The 24,876-nt window shown below is 49.3% G+C and overlaps 3 protein-coding genes across 3 annotated transcripts in view; 1 reads left to right on the plus strand and 2 right to left on the minus strand.

Moving 5' to 3' along the window:
- The window catches only part of LOC125621688 (C-type lectin domain family 2 member B), a 37,570-nt gene extending 26,910 nt beyond the window's left edge, over positions 1-10,660 (minus strand). Inside the window, exons 1-2 of the mRNA XM_075119565.1 lie at positions 10,327-10,660; positions 9,924-10,069 (exon numbers count right to left, since the gene is read on the minus strand). The gene's annotated coding sequence lies outside the window, so the exon portion shown is untranslated. The remainder of the gene's footprint in view (positions 1-9,923; positions 10,070-10,326) is intronic.
- On the plus strand, positions 2,530-11,379 carry LOC125621686 (killer cell lectin-like receptor subfamily F member 1). The gene is made up of 6 exons (XM_048818815.2): positions 2,530-2,721; positions 4,369-4,467; positions 5,450-5,548; positions 6,841-6,995; positions 7,309-7,421; positions 11,143-11,379. The coding sequence occupies exons 1-6, from the start codon at positions 2,637-2,639 to the stop codon at positions 11,264-11,266; spliced, it is 675 nt and encodes a 224-aa protein (XP_048674772.1). The 5' UTR covers positions 2,530-2,636; the 3' UTR covers positions 11,267-11,379.
- An 80-nt stretch (positions 11,380-11,459) lies between these two features.
- On the minus strand, positions 11,460-24,369 carry LOC125621416 (C-type lectin domain family 2 member A-like). Its single transcript, XM_048818280.2, has 7 exons — positions 24,313-24,369; positions 23,982-24,011; positions 20,496-20,628; positions 17,273-17,368; positions 14,476-14,660; positions 13,558-13,667; positions 11,460-12,184 (listed from the first exon to the last, which is right to left on the minus strand). The coding sequence occupies exons 1-7, from the start codon at positions 24,367-24,369 to the stop codon at positions 12,034-12,036; spliced, it is 762 nt and encodes a 253-aa protein (XP_048674237.2). The 3' UTR covers positions 11,460-12,033.
- Positions 24,370-24,876: the final 507 nt, after the last annotated feature.

The raw sequence follows: 24,876 nt of genomic DNA on the forward strand, positions 1-24,876 counted from the left end.
CTGCTATGGTAAAGCAAGTCCTACCAACAGGGGTGTAAAGCGACTTAAATTTAATTCACGCCCTCATCCCCAGCGCTAGAAGCTCAAGGCTGTCCTAGCGTGAGCATGCTTCCCTGGCATTCTTGCCATAGAGAGTCTCACTCACTCACGCCAGGCCCAAATTCGATTTGTGTTATAGCACGTCCTTACCAGCGTGCCCCCTTGTGAGTCCCTGGGCTTCTCCACCCACCCTCCCATGCGGTTGTGGGGCACTCCATGCCTAAAGCCAGCAAGAAGCAACAGTAACTTAATCTCTTCTCTGGGAGAGTGAGTTCAGCCTCAGATCTGCTCTCTCTGCCTGCAGGTGAGCAAGGCTCTTCCTTTTAATCATCTCCCTCCGGCTGTCTCAGTTTGGACTGAGTGGGCCTTCATTAGTCTTTTTCTACTTCTTCTGCCCCAGTGCAGTCCCTAGAGGCTAGGAAATCCGCATCAAACTTGTCACACTGCAGGGATTCAAATAACCCCTGGCATACGTCTATCAACCAATTAATTAGCTCAGTTGACGCATTAATCCTTTGCACCACGCTGTTGTCCTCAGTGGGGTCACACTGGCGATAGAGATGGCCCCAGATCGGTCGTGTGTTTCTATTACACCCCTGCCCAGAGGAGCTGGGCTGCCAGGAAGCTGGTGGGGAGAGGAGAGACAGACGGCCCTGGGACTGGTGGAACGAGGTATCCGGCTTCTGTGCATGGCTGCCAGATGGTCTGCCGACATCAGCACATCTCTCTGGGGATCCAAGTGTTCGAGCCCCCCCAAGCAAGGGAGCAAACCCCACTGCAGACAGATGAGCTGGGTCCCACTCCAGGAGGAAGCCGCTGTGGCGTTCTCTCCCACAGTTTGTTGTTTACACAGGAAGGGTGGGCTGCACCCAAAGTTATCCAGCAGGAGAAGGCCGGCCAGTCAGCGCTGGCTCGAAGGTGAGCAGATGGAAAATGGCTTCCCACACATCAGCAAAGGCTGACCCGCAGGAGGCTGGCTTCATCGCAGGTGCTGTGTGATGTTCTCAGTGTGGTTGGCAGCCGTGGGGGGGAATGCAGATATGATCAACCTGATGACGAGTGTGAAATACCTGCCGTGTGAGCAGAAGGTAAAAACCCTGGGGCTGTTCAGTTTGGGGGGAAAAAAGATGACCGAGGGGGGAGCTGATAGAGGTCTCTAGAATCATGACTGGTGCGGAGAAGGGACTGAGGAAGTGTTACTTACCCCTTCACGTAACACAAGAACCAGGGGTCACCTGGTGACGGGAAACAAACAAAAGGGATCAGAGTAGCTGCCGGGTTAGTCTGTATTTGCAAAAAGAAAAGGAGGACTTGTGGCACCTTAGAGACTAACCAATTTATTTGAGCATAAGTGGAAAACAAACAAACAAAAGGGAGTATTTCTTCCCACCATGCACAGTCAACCTGTGCAACTCATTGCCAGGGGAGGTGGAGGGGGCCGGAAGTGTAACAGGGTTCAAAATGAATTAGATCAGTCTCTGGAGGATCGGTCCAGCCAGGAGTGAAAGTAGCCACCACGACATACCGCTGCACCCTGCACTGGGCCCAGCATCCTTACCGCGGATGGGAAGTGGAGAGCCCCAGCCCCCTCCACTCTGCCGGCTCCCAGCTGCGATGACATTCCACTTCCTGCCACCGCCGGTGAGTGCCGGGGGCGGGAAGCGGTTGTGAGCTGGGGGAGTGGAGCGGGCTGGGGCTGAGTGTCTCCTCTTCCCACCGCCGCTAGACAGTGCAGGGGGGGCTCGGCCCCTGCTCCCAGCTGGAAGCAGGTCCCTCACTAGCCCCCTGGGCTCCAGGGGGGCCCCCAAAGCTGGGGTCTGGGGCAGCTGCCCCTTTTTCTCCCCCCCGTCGGCACTCTCCCGGTAGGGTCTGACAGTGCTGCTGACGGGGGAGCAAAACCGGAGTCCATCACTTCTGGGTCCATCAATGGCTATTAGCCAAGACAGTCAAGGATGCAACCCATGGTCTGGCTGTCCCTAGCCTCTGACTGCCGGAAGCAGGGACAGGGTGACAGGAGATGGCTCGCTCGATAAATTGCCCTGCTCTGTTCATTCCCTCTGAAGCATCTGACATTGGCCGCTGTCACAGATGGGATACTGGGGTAGTGGGACCATTGGGCTGAGCCAGTTCGTAGGTTCTTATCAGCTAGTTCTTATCAACGTCTCCTCCCCACAAACTGCTCTGAACCCGATTCCCCACCTGGTACAAATCGCCCATAACTCTACTGGCGTCAGTGGGGCCAAACTCAAGCTGGTGTGAATCTACGGTTGCTCAATTGGTGTCAATGGGCCCAGATTTTTTCAGCAGGGGTCAATGAGCTGTAGCTACGCTGCCTTATTCCCAAAGAACATCTGGCCCCCCCAGGTCGGGCATACAGCCATGTGACACCTGCACCCCCCTCCTCAGCATCTGGCTCCACTGTCACGGCTGGGTCCATCGGACACCAGCATCTCTGCATGTTGTGGTTTCACACCTGATTCTTGGGGAGGAGCCAGTACTTCCTCTGTAGGCTTGTGGAGACCAGCCGGAATCCACAGGCGTCTCTTCTTCTTCTCCAATCCTCTGTTCGAAACCGAACCCGACACCGGCATCAGAAGATGGAGAATGAAGACGGTTACGTCGTCATGACCCTCCAGATGAAGAGGATAAACTCAACCCAGCCATCTCCGCACGGGAGCCAAGGTACTGCTCTATAAACCAACCTACACTGTCCACTCAGGAATGGCGTCTGCTCTTTAGGTTTCAGTGACGGCACGAGCAAAGCTGGTTGAAACTTCCCCAGCAAAAACAGGTTTTTCTTGGGGGAAAAAATGGCCTTTTTTGCCCCTCTTCAAACATGGACTTTTTTGCAAAAATATTTTTATTTTTTTTTCCAAACACCTGCAGTTTAAAAAAAGTGATCAGAAATGTGAAGACAAAAAATTTTTTTTGCGTGTTGGTTGTTCTGCAAAATTTTTCTTTCAGTCCTGATTTCGGTAGGTCAGCAGAGTCAGATGGAGAGCTTTGGTTCAAAGCAGAAAAAATGCCATTTTTTTTAAAAAAAAAGGGGGGGGTAACATTCTCAACCACAGCTGAGTGATTTTATGACATTTTTAAAATCATCAGTTTCCTGGTCTGGTAGCTCAGTCTCTGACCGGAAGTCAACATTATTACCAGCAAAGAGCAGTGCTAGAATAGGAATCTGTCCCACACCCTTTGTAGTGAAAACTGATGCGAAGAAAGATATTTAGCTTCTCAGAAATGTCCTTAGCCTCCTTAATTGCTCCCTTAAAATCATGGTTTTCCAGCAGACTAACTTATTCTTGCACAGAGGGTTCCTGCTTCTGCTCTAGTTAAAGAATCTTGTTGATTTGACGTCGTGAGCTCTTTGCTTTTCAAATTCCAGTTTGGCCCTTTTTAGTTCCCTTTCATAGACACTTGTGGAAAAACTCATCCACCTTTTCTGACAGGGCTGCAGCATTTCTTCCACAGCTCCACGAGGGAACAAACGAGTGTTTTGCTGACAGAGAGCACTTTTGATGTGCAAAATTACTGTGGCGGCTGTTCAAAACAGTGCAACAGAGATCAGTAAAGGAGACTGGTCAGGGTGTGGGGTAAGCGTCAGAGCTCTCAGCATCCAGACTGGTTGCTGTAGATATGGGGTTCTTATATCACCTTCGAATGCATCTGGCACTGGTCCCTATCAGAGACAGGAGACTGTACAAGATGGACCCATGCTCTGGTCCAGTGTGACAACACCTACGCTCCTACCCAGGGAGACAAGGAGGGAATAAACAGTGGGCTGCTTAATTGTATTGTCTGCTGGTTCTGTTGACACTAATGGGGGGGGGGGGGGGAGTTGTTAAGAACTGTTGGCTGGCCTGGCCTGAAATAACAGTATATCTTTCTGACGTGCCATGGGGTACTGGGTAGGGTAAAGGCCAGGGGACCTGGTTTAGGTCCCTGCTTGTGAGGTTGGGTAAGTCTCTGTGCCTCTGTTTCCCCTTTGTCTGTCTAGTCTAATTATACTAGGTCAACCTTTGGGCAAGGACTGTCTCTCCCTGTGTGTCTGTACAGCGCCTGGCACAACAGGGCCCTGATCTCAGCTAGGCCTTCTAGGTGCTACTGTTTTACTTCTATTAATTGTGTACCCCAGCTCCTACCCCAAAGATCTTACACTGAGATGGTCGCACTAACTCTGCCAGTGAGCCCAGCAAAACTAGATGTGGAAATTGCAGGGAATGCACTAGGATTAGTACCACAATCCGGTTGGTAGGTTTGGCAGGAAATCCCTCCATGGCTACTTTTATCCTTCACTGAAAAGGTTTCCCCACGTTTGCATTTTTACAGGTTCTCCTCCTGGTCTCGATGGTTATAAAGTTGCTGTGGGGGTTTTAGGGGCTGTGTGTGTCCTTCTGGTGTCGGCTGTGATTGCTCAGAGTGTCTGGGGTAAGTATCTGGCACAGGCGCTGGCTTCCTCCAGGCCCTGAGGGTGTTTAACCCACAGCTCTACCTTTCACACGTCCTCTGGGACCCCACCTGTCCTCCACTGTCAGAGACAGGGTACTGGGCTGGATGGGTCATTGGTCTGACTCAATACGGCAGCTCTTATGTCTGTAACCCTGTTACCTCGGTGCCTACTGCAAGTGCAGGAAGAGGGTAAATGAGAGTGGCAACTTTCATTCGACTCTCCCACCAGCTATGGTTCATCTTCCCCAGTGGGGGCATGACTGCGGCCCGGTTTCCACCGTGTTCTCCAGACCAGCTCACCTCCATGGGTCTGACTCCATGCATCTGATGAAGTGGGTCTTAGCCCATGAAAGCTTATGCCCAAATACATTTGTTAGTCTCTAAGGTGCCACAAGACTCCTCGTTTTTGCTGAAACAGACTAACACGGCTACCCCTCTGATACGTGTCTGATTCCCTGCCCTTCACCGCAGGGGGAAAACCAGTGCAAAATATTACTAAAGATACCAGATCGTGGCTTTTTTTGTTTTTGTTTTTTTTGACAAAGGCCTTCGCTAAATATTTTTAAAATTTCCTGGAGTTTAACGAAACATCTGAAAATATTTTCCCCATTCCTTCCCCTTTTTTTCCTTCCATCAGCCCTTTTTAATGGGAAAACGGAGGAAGGGGGAAAAGGAAGGGAAACAGAAGCGAAAAACTGGATTTTTTTGGGTATCTAATTGAAATTTTTTTTAAAAAAAAAGCACAGAAAATACAGATAATATTGACTAGATCTGCTACCAGAGCAGATGGTGGCATTCTACACTAGCGTAAATGACACCATAAGGGGCAAGATAATGGGGAACCGGGCCCAAATTTGCTCCCCTTCTCTCTTCCCTCTGGGCTATGGAACGTGACCTAGCTCCTTAGAGCTTCCTTATGTGCTGTGTCCTAACCTCCCTCTGCACGGATGCTGTTTGGAAGGTTTCCAGGCCGGATGGGCAGAATGCGACATCCAGCAGGCCGCCTTCGTGTCTCGTCTCAAGCAGAGTCTGTGTGACCCAGCCTGGAGCGGCCCAGCAGGTAACCTCAGCTCAGATTCTTTCTCAACTGATTTCCAGGCTGGGCTCAGCATCTGGGAAACACCTGACCTGGGGAAGCCGGGTGGGACGTGGAATGACTATGGTCGTTCAACATCTGCTGGAAAAGCTCACTGCTCACATGCCAGAGTGGGACACAGCAGACCTGGGTACAACGCCTGGCTCTGCCACGGACTCCCTGTCCGAGCCTGGGCAAACTATTACATCACTCTGGGCCTCAGTTTCCCCATCCGTACAGTAGGGATAATGATCCTTCCTTTGGATGTTTTCTCTGTTTAGATTGAGCTTTTGGGATGGAGGCTGTCTGTCACTAGGTCCATTAGAGTAGCACATGGAGGCCCAGACCATCCCTGCCCCAGCTGAGATCAGGGCCCCGTTGGGCCGAGCGCTGCCCAGACACACAGCGAGAGACAGTCCCTGCCCCAGCTGAGATCAGGTCCCCCTTGTGCCAGGCGCTGCCCAGACACACAGGGAGAGACAGTCCCAGCCTGGCAGAGTTTGCAACCTAAACAAAAGGCAGGAGGGGAACCAGAGGGGAAGTGACTTGCCCAAGGTCACCCAGCAGCTCAGTGGCAGAACTGGGAAAGACCCCAGATCTCTTGAGTAACAGTCCAGTTCCCCTAAGTTAAGGCAGTGTGGCCTTTAGGTGTTACTGAAATGCAGGTAACAAAAATACCCTTTGGGGTGGGGACTGTCTTCTTGTGCCTTGTTGGTTTAGTGCCCAGCATGGGCTACTGCAATGCAACAAACCAACACAAAAACAATCCTATATTCAGCAGAGACCTGCAACATACCCAGACTCCCCGTCCTCACCTGTGTTAATGGCAGCAGTGACCTCTAGTGGTCACATGGGGGTAGCTCTCACTCTGCAGAGCACCCAGAACTGTAATTAGAGCCCCCAAATGCTCTGATACTCAACCTCCAGGGTCACGCTTCCTTTGCTGGGTCTGTGACAAACATTTATTACATCATACAGTGTTGGGGATCCGGGGCGGGGGGGGGAGTTTGAGTGAAATCCTTTGAGCTCTGAGTTATGAGAAAAGAGGGGAAAATAAATCCATCGCCCGCCACTATGACAAAATTGGATGGAAATTTTTCACTAGGATCGCTCTCGGGCCAGATCCTGAGCTGGTGTAAATTGATGTGCTCCATGCTGACCGACACCAGCTGGGAGTCTGGCTCCTAGCGCCCATTGTGGGCTAGGGCTTTTGAATGGCTTGAAATAAAAATATTGGCTTTCTGTGAGTTCACGGGCATCTCTGTTTCTTCTTCCAGGGGGCACCGGGTGCGAACTCTGCCCTAAGGACTGGCGGGCACACAGGGGAAAGTGCTACTGGGATTCTAGAAGGAGTCAGATCTGGAGTGAGAGCCGGAAAGACTGTGAGTCGAGGAATTCACAGATGCTCGTGATCCGGGACCAAGAGGAGATGGTAAAGTGAAATGCACAAGGCCAGTTCTCCAGCTGGTGTGAATCAATGTGCCACAAATTTTTGACTCCTTTACCACTCAGCAACTCTCAGGGAAACAGGTCTATTCTTCAGTACCACTGAAGCTCTCCAGTGAGAGGGTATCATGCAGTGTGCTGGCCCCATTGGGTCAGAATCCATTTTCCTTGCATGTTTTGGGTCTCTGATACATCTCCTGGTGTGATGGGGCTTGCGGGGAGGAGGGGGAAGTCTCTGTATATGCAGGGGGTGTAAGACCGTGTGACAGTCACCCAGTCGCTTGCTTTACACTCCCCAGGATTTCATAAACACTATCGCAGAAGGCACAAACCACATCTGGATCGGCCTGAACATCACGTCCCACACCAGGAACTGGACCTGGGTGGACGGCTCCCCTTTAAATCAAACACTGTGAGTGTTGCCTGCAGATTCACTGTGGCTAAGATAACTTTTTCCTCCGCATTTGTAGATTTGTTAGGAAGGATCTGGGGGGGTCACGGTGGACTACAAGCTAAATATGAGTCAATAGTGTAACACTCTTGCAAAAAAAAGCAAACATCCTCCTGGGATGTATTAGCGGGAGTGTTGTAACCAAGACACGAGAAGTAATTCTTCCGCTCTACTCTGCACTGATTAGCCCTCAGCTGGAGTATTGTGTCCAGTTCTGGGTGCCACATTTCAGGAAAGATGTGGACAAATTGGAGAAAGTCCAGAGAAGAGCATCGTTAAAGGTCTAGAAAGCATGACCTATGAGGGAGGATTGAAAATATTGGGTTTGTTTAGTCTGGAGAAGAGAAGACTGAGAGGGGACACGATAACTGTTTTCAAGTATATAAAAGGTTGTTACAAGGAGGACGGAGAAAAATTGTTCTCCTTAACCTCTGAGGACAGGACAAGAAGCAACGGGCTTAAATTGCAGCAAGGGAGGTTTAGGTTAGACATTCGGAAAAACTTCCTAACTGTCAAGGTGGTTAGACACTGGAATAAATTGCCTAGGGAGGTTGTGGAAACTTTGTCACTGGAGGTTTTTAAGAGCAGGTTAGACAAACACCTGTCAGGGGTGGTCTAGATAATATTTAGTTCTGCCATGAGCACAGGGGACTGGACTGGGTGACCTCTCGAGGTCCCTTCCAGTCCTATGATTTGCTCATTCTGAAGCTTTGCACATTTGGGCTCAGATTCCGCAGGGCTGTGCGTTTTTGGACGGAAATCTCTCCTAGCATCCCAGCAGGAGCTCAGGTTTCACAGACGACTTGGACATCGCTGCGATTCAAATGTTCTTATTGCAACCATCTGCTCTGCGACTAGGCTATAAATCAGGGCCTTGTTTCTCCTTTGGCTCCTACTGATTCCAGGGCCTTGGATTAGACCATCTGGGTTCTAGTCCCAGGTCTGGGAGACAGCACGGTCTGATAATAAAACAAGGAGAGGATTAAGAATCTCTGTACCCCATTGGGCCTCAGTTTCCCCATCTTCATAGATTCCAAGGCCAGAAGGGACCAGTGTGATCATATAATCTGACCTGCTATATAAACGCAGGCCAGAGAACTGCCCCCAAAATAAACCCCAGAGCAGATGATTCAGAAAAACATCCACTCAATTTAAAAATGGTCAAAGATGGAGAATCCACCATGAACCTTGAGTTACTCTACCAGTGGTTAATTACCCTCACTGTTAAAAAAAAAAAATGTCGGCCTTAATTTCCAGTTTCAATTTGTCTAGCTTCAACTTCCAGCCATTGGGTTGTGCCAGACCTTTCTCTGCTACATTGAAGAGCCCGTTATTAAACATTTGTTCCCCATGTAGGTATTTAGAGACTGTGATCAAGTCACCTCTTCACCATCTCTTTGTTTAGCTAAAGAGAGAGCAGTTAGCCTTTGATTTTTATTTCAAGTGAGTTTTGTAATCTGGGGTCACACCACTCTGCATTCGGACGTGGTCCCTACAGGTTCAAGCTTAATGGCGTGAAAGTCACCTCTGCCACTCCCTTCAGATTTAGAGTCTCTAGGAAGGAATAAAGACCAAGGGTAGTGACCACACAGACATTCACAAGTACAAAGTCTATCTGTTTTACAAATTGTATTAAGGGTATGAATACCCATGCACATAGAAATTCTCCACAGACATATGCACAAGTTACAAATATACTCACAACCTTAACAGCAGTGTTAAGGTCTGATGGGTCTCGCATGGCTTGCCCATCAACAGAGGGATGGTTCCTGCTGGAGTTTTCCCGTAGGGAGCTCAGTTTTCCCACTCTGGGCATCCTCTTTATAATGTGATTCTGTCTACGCCTACGGTCTGTGCCTGTCCATAAAAGTGTCAACCCTCTTTTTCCTTATTGGTCTGATGTCCTCTAGAAAGGTACAGTACCCCGATTCCTATAGGTCGTGTAGGTTCTCTTTATCCTCATGAGCATTAATACACAACCTATGTCCTGTGATTAAGGCACACGTTGGAAACAGGTGCACCTTTGCGGCATTCTTATGATTTAAAATTAATCTTCCCGCTAGATTTTTCACAATTCCACCACTTGGTACCTCTTTCCCTGTAATCTTAGGGCATCGGGTTATTCTTTGGTCACTTGCTTATGTCGGCATTTCTCAGCTCCATCAGCGAAGCTTAAATCTTGCAGGCCTGAGCCTGCAGGCCTTGTGTTTCAGCCCCTCGTTAGTTAGATACCGAATACAAAATTAACCCTTCCAGCTCCTAATCATTCTTAGACTTCTATAATCCTACATCTTAACTCTATTGAGCATACAATGATTATATACGACGTAACCTGCTTATTGATTATAACCATACAAGAAATGAGCAATAAACTAAATACCATTGGCTACAGAAGCTTTATAATGATTGACGCAAGGGCCTCAAACTTTCATTGAATTCAATGGGAGTTAGGAGCCGAAATACCTTTGTGGATCTGGGCGTCCGTGTTGTTAAATCGGCAATGAGCGAGAGAGGAATCGGCCACAAGAAGAGAGCAGAGATGGAATGATCCTGGCAAAGCTCCCAGTGACTTCAAGGGGGGGCAGGATCTCCCCGGAGACTTGTGGGGCCTGAATAACGGGGAGTGGTTATCAGAATGGGGGAAGACGAGACTGTTACCCGGGGTTCTTTCAACCCAAAGCTCTTAGTAACTTTTACTCTGTGCGAGGTGGTGTCAGGAAATAAATCAGCTGTCCGACCGATAGATGGCTGGCACAAACAGGACAACACAAGGGTGCTTTCACTTAAAGCTAAACTTTACTTAGTCTCAAGCATTTACACACGTCTGCAAAAGGTTAGTAAAACACCCCCAACCCTCGATAATTACCAAAGCTGAGGGTGGCTCTCGAGTGGCACAGCGGCAGGCTTCCGGTGGCCAAATCTTCCGTCTGCCGGTGCGGACTGCAAGATGTATCCAGAAGGAGAGTCCAAAAAGAGTCCAACTATCTCAAACTTTTCCCCCTTATTTATACATTAGTCATAGAATGACGTGTCCCTTAAAGAAAACTTGTTCAGTAAGCAGTTTCAATAGTCAAGCAAGAGGCTCCTTCTGATTATCGATTAACCAGGTGTGGGTTTTTCCAGAGTTTGCAGCCTTGAGGCCCCACTAGACATTCCTGGGGCACATACATGCATTTTCGAAGAGCAGGATCAGCCACTTCAACACAATTCTTATCTGGAAGGAGGGGGGGGGTGTGTGTCAAGCTGCCCTTTCTGTGGCACCCAAAACTCCCCCCCCACCCCTCCTGCCTTGGTCAAACTGAGAATGCTGAATGGCCAATTTACAGCCTGCGGACTTGGCTGCTTGTAGCAATAAGCCATAGCGGTTTCAGGCATTTTACTGGTTTGCCAAAGTCTCCCCGTACAAGACACCCTAACTCAGTTCATGTCCTGGGAGGTTTTGCTGTGACGGCTGACAGCCCAGGGACTGAACTGGGGACCTCCAGAGCTAAAAGCAAAAGCTGCCACAGCTTGAGCTAAGAAGCCATCCCATGAGATTAGGAGAGGCACTCAGCCATGGGTTACGCTATCATCAGCATCTGGGCACAGCCCAGCTGGGTTGGTATCAAGGCCAGCATCCCATCACTGCGAGAGGAGGGGGTCTCTGATCCATCTATCACTACCTTTCTCCTTCGCTCCGCAGGTTCCCGGTCTCGGGCCCTGTTGCCTCCGGCAGCTGTGGGGTGGTAAAGGGGAACTCGATCAACTCGGAAACCTGCAGCGCCGAATTCAAGTGGATTTGCCAGAAAGACGCTATCGTGGTGTGAGGCAAATGAGAACGTCAGCGCCCCAGCAGAGTGCTCCTGCCCCATGGTGACGAATTTCAAAGGGCTTTATATACAGAGGCCTCCGTCTTCCTCTGAGCTGATGCGGAGCAACAGCTGGCAAAATAAGGGAATTTGAATCCTTGATCTAGTCCCTTTGTTCCCTAGCGTTGCTGGGAGCAGACCACAAGGTGGGGGGCGGGGGGGGGGGGGGGGGATCAATGTTAGCCCAGTAGCTATAGCTAGGCTTGGCAGCATTCAATGGTTGCAATTTTGACTGATAATATAGGTTTATTTTTAAGCATTTTTTTCTATTTAAATGTTCATAGTTGTGGGAATATGTGTGTGTGTATATACGGTGAAATCGACTTTTACCAATAAAAGCCCAACGTTTGCCAGCCTAGTTAAACCTGTACAAAATCTGGGTGGAGCAGGCCTTAGCCAGCTTGTAAGCAGTTTGAGGCAGGGACCGTCTCTTTACGGTGTACATGCAGCTCCCAGCCGGCCCTGAACTTGGCAGGGGGCTCTGAGCAATGGTTTAATTAAACTCCTAGACTTTTAGGCCAGAAGGGCCCATCATGACCATCCAGTCTGACCTGCTCGCTGCAGGCCACCGAACCTCGCCCACCCACTCCCGTGGTAGAGCCCTGTGTATGGAGGTGCTCTCCTAACTCCGGAGTTAAGGTTGAGCTGAGTACGGCACTTAAAGCAGCTATTCAATGTCTGTAATATAGGAAGCAGCAGTGACCGCTGAAGAGAGGGGATTTGCTTCACTCCAGTGAAGCTTGCAGGGCCCCGTTTTGTTTCCTCTTTGCCAGTTCGTCCGGCTGGCTGCAGATCGATTGCATGTTGGTATGGCCCAATGAACTGCTGGGCCGTTCGTTGAGATATACGTATAGTCCGTCTCCTTCCACTTTGAACCTACAATGGAGGGAGAGTCACTCATCAGCTGCATCACACAGGAAGCATCCAAACACGGGACCCTCTGTGTAATTGCTGCACTCGCAGATCCGGTCTACGAGGGCAGGGCCCATCTTTGTTCTAGGTTTGTACAGCGCCTAGCGCAATGGGGGTCCTGCTCCATGAATGAGGCTCCCACAATACAATTAATCGGTAAAAACCAACCAAGTTACAGTTCTCTCATCAGAGCTGGTTATAACTGACCCGGTTTAATGGTGTTCACAGACCATGTGTCACTATATTTGCATGGACACTCCCACAGCACAGCCTGACCTGTAACGGTGCATTCTGGGAAAATCTAAGCAGCTGTGCTGGAGAGAATGGCCTTCTGGGTAAGGCATGAGGCTGGATTCAGGGAACCTCCGTTCAGGCTAGAGCACTGATCCACGCTTAACAGATTTTCCCATGAGAGACTGTCACAGAAGCCTTTTCTACACTAGGGATATTTATCAGCGCAAGAACCATTCAGACCCATAAAGGGGGTAAATTAACAGATTTTCGGGTACTTTAGCAATTTCATAAAATAAAAGAAAACCTCACTTTGGGTCAAACAATGTTTCGTTTTGACAAAAATTGAAATGTTTTATGTGGCTGGCAGCTAGTTTTTTAAAGTTTTGAATTTGAAAAAAAAATAAAATTAAAGGACATTTTGCAAGGAAAATTTGTTTGAAACCAGAACATTTTGATTTTTTTTTTTTTTTAGGTTTTTTTTCCCCTTCAATGAGCAATCTAGTGAACGTGACAGGGCCAAACATTGCTGTGTTCCTAAATGGTTTGAGCCCAAAAGTTTCACCCAGCTCAATCTGTAAAGGGCTTCAGGCCCATTCTATGTGGCCCTGCCCCTTGCATGGTCATTTTCACCACTGGAAAGTGGCTGAATCAGCATGGAAGCATTTTACAACCGGTTTTCCCTGGTGTGAAATCACTGCATGGAGTGCAGGGGGAAATGGGACTTGCCCAGTGCAGGTTTTTATCCCTCGCTAGGAGCGGGACCCAGTGAAAGGCTTATAAGTCTGCTCCTGCCTTTTAACAGCCTTCTTCAGCTTGAGCTGTAGAGACTTGTGTTTTACAGCCAGAGATCCGCAGCTCACTCCCAGCCAGGGTGTTGTTACACGGGGCCATATCTTCCCACACAAGGTGCCACAATTGATTTACAAGTGTCCAGAGAACGAGATTGCTAAATGTGTGCCCCACGGGCTGTGCTCAGAGAAGGGCTCGGACCCTCTGCACAAAATGAAGGAGACACCCCTGGAGGAAAGGATTGTCAGCTCTACCAGATGAGAGCCCTAACTTCTGACTCAACCGTGAGCGGGCTTTTAGCAGAAAGCACTCACAGGCGGTTGTTGAATTCTGTACCATCCACCCATTTCCAGGGCTGGGCCGGGTCCCTCCTCCAGAGGCCGATCCAGCATGCAGGGGAGCCTTTATGTTGCTGCAGGAAATCCTTTAAAACCAACAAAGGGAGAAATGTCCGGGATGACTCTCACAGCACACTGGGGACAGCAAACTCGTCATTCACTGAAGGAGAAAAGGAAAGTCCTCCTGGGATCTAATTGTCAGTTACGCTCAGGCCACACTGGGCAGCATGAGGGTCCCTTAAAGCAGGTACGGACAGCCCCTTGAGAATCTCCCTGCAAGGTGGAGCTGGTGGGGCTGGGTGCAGAGCCTCTACAAGATGCTAATGGGGAATCAGGCCTCCGGGCCTTGCCTACAAAGCCCTTCCCTGGAGGCTGCTCCACTCTCCAAGACAGCTGGACAGACACAGACTGGGACCAGTGCCCTGACCTCAGCTGTAGAATTCCTTGCTGGGAGAGATCAGAACTGACCCAAATCTGGACTGTGGGCAGATCAATGTGTCAGGCACGCTTAAGGAGCTGATTCATAATAACCTTGAACATAAACTATGGGAATCTATTATTTGTGTATGGCGGTAGCCCCAACTAATATTGGGGTCCCACTGGGTGTTGCATAGACACACAGTGACAGTCCCTGCCCCAGCCGAGATCACGGCCCCGTTGTGCCAGGCGCTGCCCAGACACCCAGGGAGAGATAGTCCTACCCCGAAGAGCTCACAGTCTAAGTAGACAAAGGGAGAACTGTTATGTGATCCAGGAAATCATCTAACCCTCAGCTTTCATTGTCTGAGCTCCCAGCACCGGTTCCCCAGAGCAGGACAGGCCTCATTCCATCATTGTCTGCTCTGCCACATCTGCCTAACTGCATCCCACAAAGAAGCCGGATCTCTGCCTTACCAGGTCTTGCTGGGTGTCAATCACAGCCAGGGAGGCATTGAGTGAAGAGCAGGTGCTCTGGCCTTCGTTCCAGGTCCCGTGAGCCTTTGAGAAAAGGTAGCATTTTCCTCGGTAGCCAATCCAGTCATCTGGGCACGCGGCAGCAGGAAGGTCCAGAGGAGAGGAATGATGCTTGGAGGCTACTACTGAAAGCAAATAGCAGAGTGGTTAGGCATTCTCCGCTCCCCACTGTCTGTTTTAATTGCCCCCCCCACACACACACATACAGACATGTGTTTCTAGGAATAATCCTAGCTCTTACCCAGCACTTCATCTGTAGATCTCAAGGCTCCTTATAAAGAAATGCAGTGCCATTATTCCCATTTTACAGATAGGAAAACTGAGTCACATGGCGGGGAAGTGACTGGCCCAAGGTCACCCAGCAGACTGTCAGAGCTGAGAACAGACCCCACTTCTTCTGAGTCCAAGCCCATCTTGTAAACTGCACTTGTTGCTCCGAGTTACAGGCAGGAAAGTTGGCATTTGAAATTAAAGTGATCGATACTGCAGATAAAACTGATCCCTAAGCAGATTCAATTACCCATGTTTATATAGGAAATCAGGGCCTGGGGTACTGCCCCAGCAGCAGGGCATCAGCACCTGTAGCTCATAGAATCAACCACTCTGTGTCACTCAAGATACAAGAAAGAAGCTACGGGAACTGCGGGTCTAACCGCTGGCGTCAGGACTGGATTCTGATCTCATTGACTTGGAGGGAAAACCGGAGTCCGTGGATCCACGTGTGGATTCTGATCTCAGTGACGCTGATGTAAATGTAGAGTGATCCCACCGAAGTCAATGATGCCTGGGACAGATTCTGATCTGTTATCCTGGTGTAAATCCAGAGTCACTCCGCGGAACCGCATGGAGTTATTCTGGATTGTAGCTCATAGCAGACTATGTCGGAAGATCACAACCACACCATTCTCCACCCCAAACAAAGAGGATTCACAGGGCCTGGTCACAGCCCAACCATTTATCACATCACCCCTGCAGGCTAATGCCTCTGAGGTTAAGCATGGATTTGTCTACCAGCCCCTCTTGACTGCACTCTCTGGCCAAGAAGAGGTGCAAGAAGCCTGGACAGGTAAAGCAGCAGGAATTTCACTGCCTTGTGACTTGTGCATGAGATGGATGGGAGATAGTCCCATGTTCCCCTTATACCCTGATGTGGAATGGCCAGATCACAGGTGTCTGAGCCTGGGCAGTTATACTGAGCAAAGCTGTGTAATGTACCAACTAGCTGAGAACTGTGAAAACTCGACTCACCTCGATGTTTCCTTCATCTGCTAGGAAAGCAGTAAAAGGAGAACAAAATGAACCCAAATTTAACCCTTTCAGTCCAGCAAAGCAGCCATGGTGTAATCCCCAACAGCAGCAGGGAGGGAGCTAAAGGGCCGGGGAAGTGATTTTCTGGTCAGAGTTGGGGCTATGAGAGCGTCAGAATGACCTGAGATGGGCTGATATTTCCAGTCAAGCTGGAAATAAAATGCAACTTTTTAACAGTCAGGGAGAGTGACCATCAGAGTAACTCCCTATGGGACGGGGGCAGATTCTCCATCATTTGCCTGGAGATTGGATTGGTCTCTCTTAAAGGTTTGGTTTCAGATCCTCAGCTGATGCAAGCTAGCAATGTAAACAGAGCTATGTTGATTTACACCAGCCTTCTCTAGTTAAATTGGTCAGCAATTCCCCCCTGTGGAAATTCATTGATATTTTTGGTGAAAATTGGAATAGTGAGAAACTCAGCAAAAAGACAAATATGCCACCACAGTGCCTCATGGGAGTTGTAGTCCAGGTGCCTCATTCTCCCATTCTCCTCTATAGGCCAGGCTCCCTGGTTGGACTATATTTCCCATGATGTCATCATGGTTTTTTTCCCCTTTTGGAGAAGGGTGGAAGTGCATCATGGGAGTCCCTGGCAATGATCTATCATGGGAGATGTAATCTGGGCCACAGAAGAGAATGGGATCATGAGAGTCATAGCTCAGTTGTCTCATGCCCAGGGTTTAAATTCTCATACTGTATTTCCTGAGGCTCTGGGCTTCTGGCCCACAGAGGGCACCGGGCTCGAGCCTTTGAAAATATTTATCAGAGCTCCACTCTGGACAGCTCAGGCTGAATTTAAGCCCTGCTCATGCCTTTATTTATGACCCATTTCTTTAACTTTTCAGCCTGGAGGTTGTGTTGTTATAGGTTTTTGCATTGCTTAATGGAGCATGTTCTATAGACAAAGGGCCAGCCCCTCAGTCAAGCAGCCGAGCGCCACTGAATAATAATAATATCTCGCTCTTCTAAACACTTTTCATTCACACAGCTCAAAGCACTTTGCAAAGGGAGATCAGGATCCCCATTTTACAAATGGGAAAACTGAGGTACACAGGCACGAAGTGACTTGCTCAAGGTCACCAGCTGGCTAGTGACAGAGCCAAGAATAAAACCCAAGTCTCCTGTGTCCCAGTCCAGTGCCCTATTTACTAGGCCACACTGCCTCCCAGTGTCAAGGAAGCTACCCCGATTAATGCCAACTGAGAACCTGGCATGTGCAGGTGACATGCATTCTGCTATGGGAGTGACTGGGGGAGTTTAATGTAGGGAGAGCCCTGCAGAAAAGCAGGGTGATAGCCACTCCAAGGTGTTGGGAGCCCCAGAAATAATCAGAGAGAAGCTGAGCCAGTGCTTGTAATCAGACCGGAGATCATGAGTGAGACAGAGCTGCAGGGGAACCGGAGCAAAGAGCCAGGGGTGGAGAACTCACCTGCCAAAGCTACAACTAGGGAAATGATGATGCTCAGAACTGCCATGAATCCGATGGCGAATCGAAACCAGTTCTTGGCCCCGGCCAGAGGCTGAGCTGAAAAATTAAAGCAGCTGTTTACATTCCCTGTGCCATTCGGGAAGAGACGATGAGGGATCAAACTTTGGATCATCACAGATATTAAGAGCTTGGCTACAGAACAGAGGCAGTGGCTAGCGAGGATGACGGGGTCAGAATGGTAGGCCAGGAAGGTGACCGGAGCGGTAGAATTTGGAAAGGATGGCTTATTCTGTTTGCTGATTTCAGGCCAAAGTTTTCAAACTTGGATGCTTAAGCCAGACTCCAGTATCCACAGTCAGGCATCTAAACAAGAAGCTGATTTCCAGCAGTCTGGGCTCCCACTGAGGCCAAGGAGGGTATCAGCACCTTTGAACATAGAAATAGCCATCCTGGATCAGACGCAGGGTCCGGCTAGCCCAGTCACTTCAGTCAGGATCCACAAAGTGACGTAGCTGCCTTAATCTGGGATTAGGCACCTAAATCCAAGGTTCAGGTACTGCTGTGATGCACAAAACCCCTGCTCTGCTGCGTCTAACCCTGCAGATGCCTAAACTAATTCAGCACCTAGGGTAAGTGTCTGTGTTTCTGCCTATGGGAATGGGCACTGTCAGTCTAGGCACCCAGACACCTAACTCATGCCTAAACTCCAGAGTGATTCAAAACCAGAGGAACGACCAGCGCCCCTCCGCCTAACTTGTCTGATCCAGTACGTGTGCTCAGAGGCCACCTAGCGGAAGAAGACCTCTCTTTAGCCGAGTGGTTAAGATACTCACCTAGCATATAGGGGACCCCGGTACACATTCCCCCACAAAGGGATTTGAACAGGGCTCAGCTACCTCTCCAGTGGGTTCCCAACCCATTGAGCGATGGGATATTCTGATGCACATCTCGCTTGGTGACATTGTTCATTTTTAAATAATTGAACCCTTAAATGGGTCAGAGACCATGTGAGAGGGACTCCTTAGCCCCGTGGTTAGGCCCTCACCTGATAGGCAGCAGATCCCTGTTCAAATCAGCCAGAGGAGGATTTGAAGGGGAGTCTCCCACATTCCAGGTGAGTATCAAAAACAACTTGGGCACCCCAGCCACCTGGCGCCAGGAGAGGGGCCTCCAGCTGTGGATCGCTAGCAGAGAGAGGCACCTCCTGACAACCTGGCCTAGATGTTGAACTCCGTGAGGGGGCAGGACTGGGGACACGCCCCTGCTCAGCGTCTTCCATGGGCTAGCTTAGGTGTCTCCCTGTCTAATGGGCTGCCTTTTGTGGGTCCCATTCTGAGGTGCCCCTCTCCCCCCATGCATTGTACAGGAAGCCGAGGCTCCTAACCCAGGCTTGGCGGATCCCAGTGATTTTTCTAGGCACCTAAAAGTGGGGCTATACGACGCTCCGCTTTGCAACGCTTAAGTCCCTAGGTGGATCTGGCCCCTTGTCTCCCTTGGCCTCAGTTCCCCACGTGTAACTTCCTTAACCTCACAGCGGGGTTCTGAGGATCAATACAGTGACAATTGTAAGGAGCCATGATACTACATTAGCAGGAGGCCACATACAATACGTAAGCTGCCTAGATAGATCACTCAGCGAGAAAGCATCTGTGAGATACTTGAATGCTATGGCAATGGAACCGTGTAAAAGGAACTAGAAAATTAGATAGACCACGCTGAAAAGAGACGCAAGGCTGAAGACACAGAGGAAAACTGGCACATATATAGGACTGACAAGCTTCACGGGTAGTTTGGCTCAGTGGGTAGATGACAGACCTACCAGATTTCTGGTTTTCATCCTGGCTGACCCTGTGGCTACTGAAATTGTGAGAATTTCCTATTTGCAAGTTTTTGAGGGCTTGTCTTTTTTTCTGTGACACGAGTCATGCACATTTCATTGTCTCTTGGCCTTTTGACAAGAACCGGGGAAGGGAAATGCGTGAAGGGAAGAGGCAGTTTTTCTTAGAAAGTGAGAGCGTGACACTTTGACTCCAGGGGAGCGACGCCCGATTCACACCAGTTGGGGATCTGACTGCATTGACCCTCAAGGAGCTTTAAGTTACGCTGGAAGTAGCAGTCCCTATGGCCACTTCACTGGAATAGGGTCTCTGGAGTATACTGTGCTCCAGCCCCACCCCTTCCTGCCTCTGGCAGCCTCCCCTCCCTTGTTGGCAGACGACTAGGAGCAGCTCCACAAGCTAAACTCCCAGCTGCCCACTTTGGGTAGGTTTGCACCATCTAGCAGCTAGAAGGGGGGGTCCAGGATCTGGCCCAATAAGCGCAGGTTTTGCTCCACCCTCACTTTTGTGCAGCTTTTAAAATGAAGTTGATGCGGCAGGATGGAAGGGGCTGAAATGACTCCCCCTGACCTGTGTCTGTAGCAGGGGTTGAGCCCCGTGACCTACAACACTGAGAACATTGGCCTCTACCACTTGAGCTAAAGAAGTACCTCCAATGGATGGCAGCAGTAGTAGGTTATTATCCTCTAGTAGACCAGCTTCTGGGGTGGGGGATGTGACACCCACTCCCAACAGCAGGGTTTTAACCCAGGACCTTTAGCTCTAAAAGCGGCTGTTTCGACTACTTGAGTTAAAGAATTAAACCCACAAGACAGCAGCAACTGTAGGCTGTTATCCTCCAGTGATGGGGTAAAGAATGTAACACTCACTCTACCAGCATGAAGAAAAGGAGTACTTGTGGCACCTTAGAGACTAACCAATTTATTTGAGCATGAGCTTTCGTGAGCTACAGCTCACTTCATCGGATGCATACCGTGGAAACTGCAGCAGACTTTATATACACACAGAGAATATGAAACAATACCTCCTCCCACCCCACTGTCCTGCTGGTAATAGCTTATCTAAAGTGATCAACAGGTGGGCCATTTCCAGCACAAATCCAGGTTTTCTCACCCTCCACCCCCCCACACAAATTCACTCTGAAATCTACCAGCATGGATCACTAGCAGGGTTTAAACCAGGGACCCTACTACACTAGAAAGCCTGGAATGCTCTTAATTGAACTAATGGAAAAAACTTAATTAGCTTACAGAAGTTGTAAGTTGTTATCCTCTAGTGCTACTAAGGGAGAACGAGAACCAGTGGGTTACAGTGTCACCAGACTATGCTGAGATGGCTCCCTAGGAAACTGGTTAAGAACAAGAGCAAACAGAAGACAAATATACCTCGAGGCTGCTCTGTCAGCACCTGATTGGAAACATTGTGTAGCATATCTCCCACCTGCTCTTCATTGTGCCTGGGCTTCCTGAAGCTGTTCCCCATTCTGTCCAAGTCAGAGCACACTTGAGTGAAAGAAAACTAGAGCATAAAGAAGTTTTCCATTAATTAAATGAAGAGTGCAGAATAAGAGCCAGACAGTCACCAAAATCAGAGCATAACCCACAAATACATGGGGACTCTTTGTCCCCTTCTTGTAGCTATTTCATGATGGCTCTGTTATTGTAACCACCAGATAACAGGAAATAAACCCCACCCCTTCTTTGGATGTGGCAGTCAGACTTGAATTTGGGGGCCCTGATCCCTGACCACATGCTACTGAACTATAAATTAATAGTGATCTGGCTCCTAGAGAAAGACCCTAGGAGGCAGGAGTGTATTTCAGAGCTCACTACGCCCACTTAAACACACCATAGATGGCTGTGTAATTGTGTCACTCAGTCAAATTCGGCTGAGCTTCCTACTGCTGGAGCAGCCCCGGCAGCAGATACCTATGTCTGTAAACTTCCAAGCTCCTGTGAGGCGAACCATGGATAATTGTGGTGCGTGTTACATCACAGCTGTAAACTATCTCTCCCAGCTCAGTCACTGCCAACAGCTTCTCTGTGACTCAGCTACGCTTTTCAACACTCAGCGCTTGGCTACATGGGGAAATTGACCAGAATTACCATTTCAGAATACGCTATTTCAGACCAGTTCCGCTGGCAGACGGTACTGTGGAATAAAAAAAGGATTTTATTCCAGAAGAATTACTCTACTTGGGATTTTGCACTAATTATTCCAGAATAAGGTGACTTTTGTTCCAGAAGAGAGTGTCCATATGCTGTCCAGAATAGCTACTGCTGTCAATTTCCTGTGTAGACGAGCCCTTATAAAACTCACATGGACTTCAGTGGGGCAGGATCAATTCAACTCTATAATCTGTTTGACAGTGCGCAGCACAAAGGGCACCCTGCACCCCCATTTGGGCCTTTGGGTGCTACAGCCATAGAAATAAATAATAATAATAATTAATAATAAAAATTAACACATCTCTAACAACATAACACCCATTTCTTATCTAGTGCTTTTCATTAATAGATCCCAAGTGCTTAACAAGTACTGACCCTCCCAACATCCCTGTGAGATAGGGAAATGCTGTTACCCATCAGATGGGGAAACTGAGCCACGGAGAGGCTAAGTGACTTGCCCAAGGTCACTCAAGAAGTCTGTGGTGGAGCAGGGGATTGAAGCTGGGTGTCCCAAGGCCTAGCTAGTGCCCTAACCACTAGGTGATCCTTCCTCTAAATAAGAAAAAGATGCCAAGGAACTGAGGTGCTGGAGCTCTGCAGGCCACTCCTTCACTCAGGAATCATTTCGCTGCATTCTAATTCTTGAATCCAAAGTGTCAGTGTAAAGGGCTCTTGGCTAAGAGGGAAAGACAAGTGCCAGAATCCTGCGACTGGGATCTTCACTCAGGATGAAATTTAAGCTGGGCAAGGGCTAGGCAACACTTAAATCCCACTTCAAGGCCTTATGTGGGATTTGAGGGATGTCTGGTTATTACACATTGCGAATGACTCACCCTCCAGCGATCTGCAACTCTTTGGACTTCCAACCATGCCCTCGGTGGCTTGAAATGTTACGAGGCATTAGTGCTATGTGACTTCCAAATGACCTGACCTCAAAGTATATTCCTGCCTCACCTTCACTGACAAAATCGCCCTCAATCTCCTGGCCACATGCACGTTAAACCCCTTCCCTTATGTTCCAACTATCGGGGGTGCGGCCCTGCTGACACCTCCACCATCAGGGACATGGTGTAGGGGAGCCCTGCCAGACAGCAAACTGATTGGAGAAAATTCACCCTGCCGACATTGCCGCCCACCCCACTCCCGAAAGAGACTGAGCTGCTGATTCTGTGCATCTGACTCATTCAGTTAGGAACCATTTAGTTGCATTTTAATTATTGAATCAAAAATGTATGTGGGTGTAACAACTTCTGGGCAAAGGGGGAAAGAAAGAGAAGCCCCAGGACTCCTGCTAGAGAGGGCAGCACTGTACAGAGCATGAAGAGAGATTCACTCAGGGGCTCTCTGTCCAGGGGTGGCTCTCACCCTAAAGGAGAAGTCATTGCAAGGAGATGGATTGAGAATGCAGATCATAAGCAGGCTCAGAGGATGTGAAAGTAAGGCAATAGATTGACAGTTCAATGGATTCCAACACCCGAGTGAGATCGCTGATGATCTGGCCAGAACTGGACAACTAGAAACTCGGGTGGCAATGACAACGGGTGAGGATACGGGAAAACAGGAAGATGTTAACTGATGAAAAGATGAGCACTCCTCTGATTGAGATCAAAGCATCTCAGAGAATAAAAACGCCAGTCGTGAGATTGCGGACGGGGGTATGCGGTGGGAATGACAATCCCTAGAGATGAGACCGAGATTATTTGCCCTCTGCATGATGTGGCAGGAACATGTTAACTTAACACCTGCCCACACTTGTCAATGTAATAGTATAAGGAAAGGGAAGCTTTTTGGATCGCACACCTTGGATCAAGCCCTGACAAAGGACCCCATACGAGTTGCCACATTCGTTCTCAAACTTCCTGGCCTGATACAATTATTGCAGGACAGGAAAAGAGGCAGACAGAAAGAGGGGTGCACCTTGCCTGCTTCCTAAACCAACTCCTCTCATCTCCCAGCCATAAGAAGGCACGCACCGCACAGAGACCCACCCACCCACATGCTGGATCGATGTGTTGTGGTGGGGAGGGGATCTAGTCTGTAGGGTACTTACAAGGGGCTTGGCCTCTAGGACGTGAAATACTGACTGCCACCTGGAATGCGTGTGAGTAGCAGAGGTGAGACGGTGCAGGGAGAGAATGCCTCTCCACAGCAAAAAACTTTATAATCCATGCAGCTGGATTTGGATGATTCCCCCTTCCCCCATTTCAAACACTGCACCTCGCACCTGATTTAGAAATAGATCTTCAACTACCAACAAAATCTCCCTCTCCCTGCATGCAGCAGCCAGTCTCACCCCTCCCAGCTTTAACAGGGACGCCAGGGCCCAGCTGGGTACATCAGCGCCCACAGCCCTGAGCAAGTGCCCTGCAAGAGAATCAGGCATCCTGCCAGAAGCAGTGGTCTGGGCTTCTTTATCGTGCTCAATCTGTCACTTCATAAATGGGAGATTTCCTCTCACAGCAACCCCTTGGGAGCCTAATGAGTTTCCACATTGGGAACAGGCTTCCGTTTAGCCATTTCTTCAGGATTTACTTATCTTAATTATAATACTTTCTAAGTCACGCAATGTATGAGAGCTGTACAGTGGAAGTGGGCTGCAAGCCAGGTTCCTTGACGTACCTCTGATGGCAGCTCAGTCGGACACGCAGCAACAACCGGAGAATCGCTCCCTTTTTCTCTATTGCAATAAAACGTGCATCTTACTTTGGTGGAGACGCCCGGGGCTGTGTCGGGCTGTTGGAAAGCAGAGGACACTCAGCAGCACCTGCGCAGCGGAGCGCCGGACAGCGAGATGAGAAGGAGGAGAATTAAAGAAGAAGCTGGGTATATACACTGAAGTCTGGGCTGCCTGCCAAGCCCGTTTATTACAAGACCCAAGTTTCTGGTAAGATGACTAGAGCCCTGCAAGTCTTCAGATAGCCACATGATGGCCGGGGATTCCCACTTGGCAGCCACGGATGTGGAGGTAGATATCTGCTGCCCATGTTTGTAGAGGGCAGCTCAGATTGGGTTCTAAAGAGGACTCAACTCTCACCATGTTTACTTCATTGGGCTGCAAACACAGCACCAGGGCACAGCGGGGTATTCCCATCACCCTTTCATTGAGCGAGACTTGAGTGACATGCAACCCCCACACTGATCACTTTCCCTGTGCACCTAAAAGCCTCCCCCCGGCTCCTTGCTACAATGGGGCGCCTGCAGATGTCCCCCAGCACGGTGGACATGGGGGAGAATGAGCCCTGCACAGAGAGCAGAGTGACTGGGCAAAGTCACTTTGCAGACATTGCTGTGGGGAAGTGTCTCTTTAAAGGGCCTGGCACGAGCTGAGTGGAAGCAGTTCTCAGACTGTGCAGAGCTGATCCCTAGAAGGTCATGGTCACTGAATAAAGCCAAAAGAACGAGGAGTCCTTGTGGCAACCTGATGAAGTGGGTTTTAGCCCACGAAAGCTTATGCTCAAATAAATGTGTCAGTCTCTAAGGTGCGACAAGGCCTCCTCGCTGTTTTTGCTGATACAGACTAACACGGCTGCCCCTCCAAAACCTGCATAAAGCCAGTGTCCCGCAAGCGCTGGCTGAGTGTTTACTGAACACCACGGCT

The sequence above is a fragment of the Caretta caretta genome, chromosome 14 (genome assembly GCF_965140235.1).
Source record: "Caretta caretta isolate rCarCar2 chromosome 14, rCarCar1.hap1, whole genome shotgun sequence".
Taxonomy (NCBI): Eukaryota; Metazoa; Chordata; order Testudines; family Cheloniidae; genus Caretta; species Caretta caretta.

Bases quoted from the DNA above. Each gene is read 5' to 3' on its own strand.
- LOC125621686 (XM_048818815.2), top strand. From the start codon at position 2,637: ATGGAGAATGAAGACGGTTACGTCGTCATGACCCTCCAGATGAAGAGG. The intron at 2,722-4,368 runs GTACTGCTCTAT...GCATTTTTACAG, and splicing joins ATCTCCGCACGGGAGCCAAG to GTTCTCCTCCTGGTCTCGAT. The intron at 6,996-7,308 runs GTAAAGTGAAAT...TACACTCCCCAG, and splicing joins TCCGGGACCAAGAGGAGATG to GATTTCATAAACACTATCGC.
- LOC125621416 (XM_048818280.2), bottom strand. From the start codon at position 24,369: ATGGGAATACCCCGCTGTGCCCTGGTGCTGTGTTTGCAGCCCAATGAA. The intron at 17,369-20,495 runs GTATATTTGTCT...TTAATTTTTCAG, and splicing joins GCTGACAGAGCAGCCTCGAG to CTCAGCCTCTGGCCGGGGCC. The intron at 13,668-14,475 runs GTAAGGCAGAGA...TTGGTTTTAAAG, and splicing joins TTGACACCCAGCAAGACCTG to GATTTCCTGCAGCAACATAA.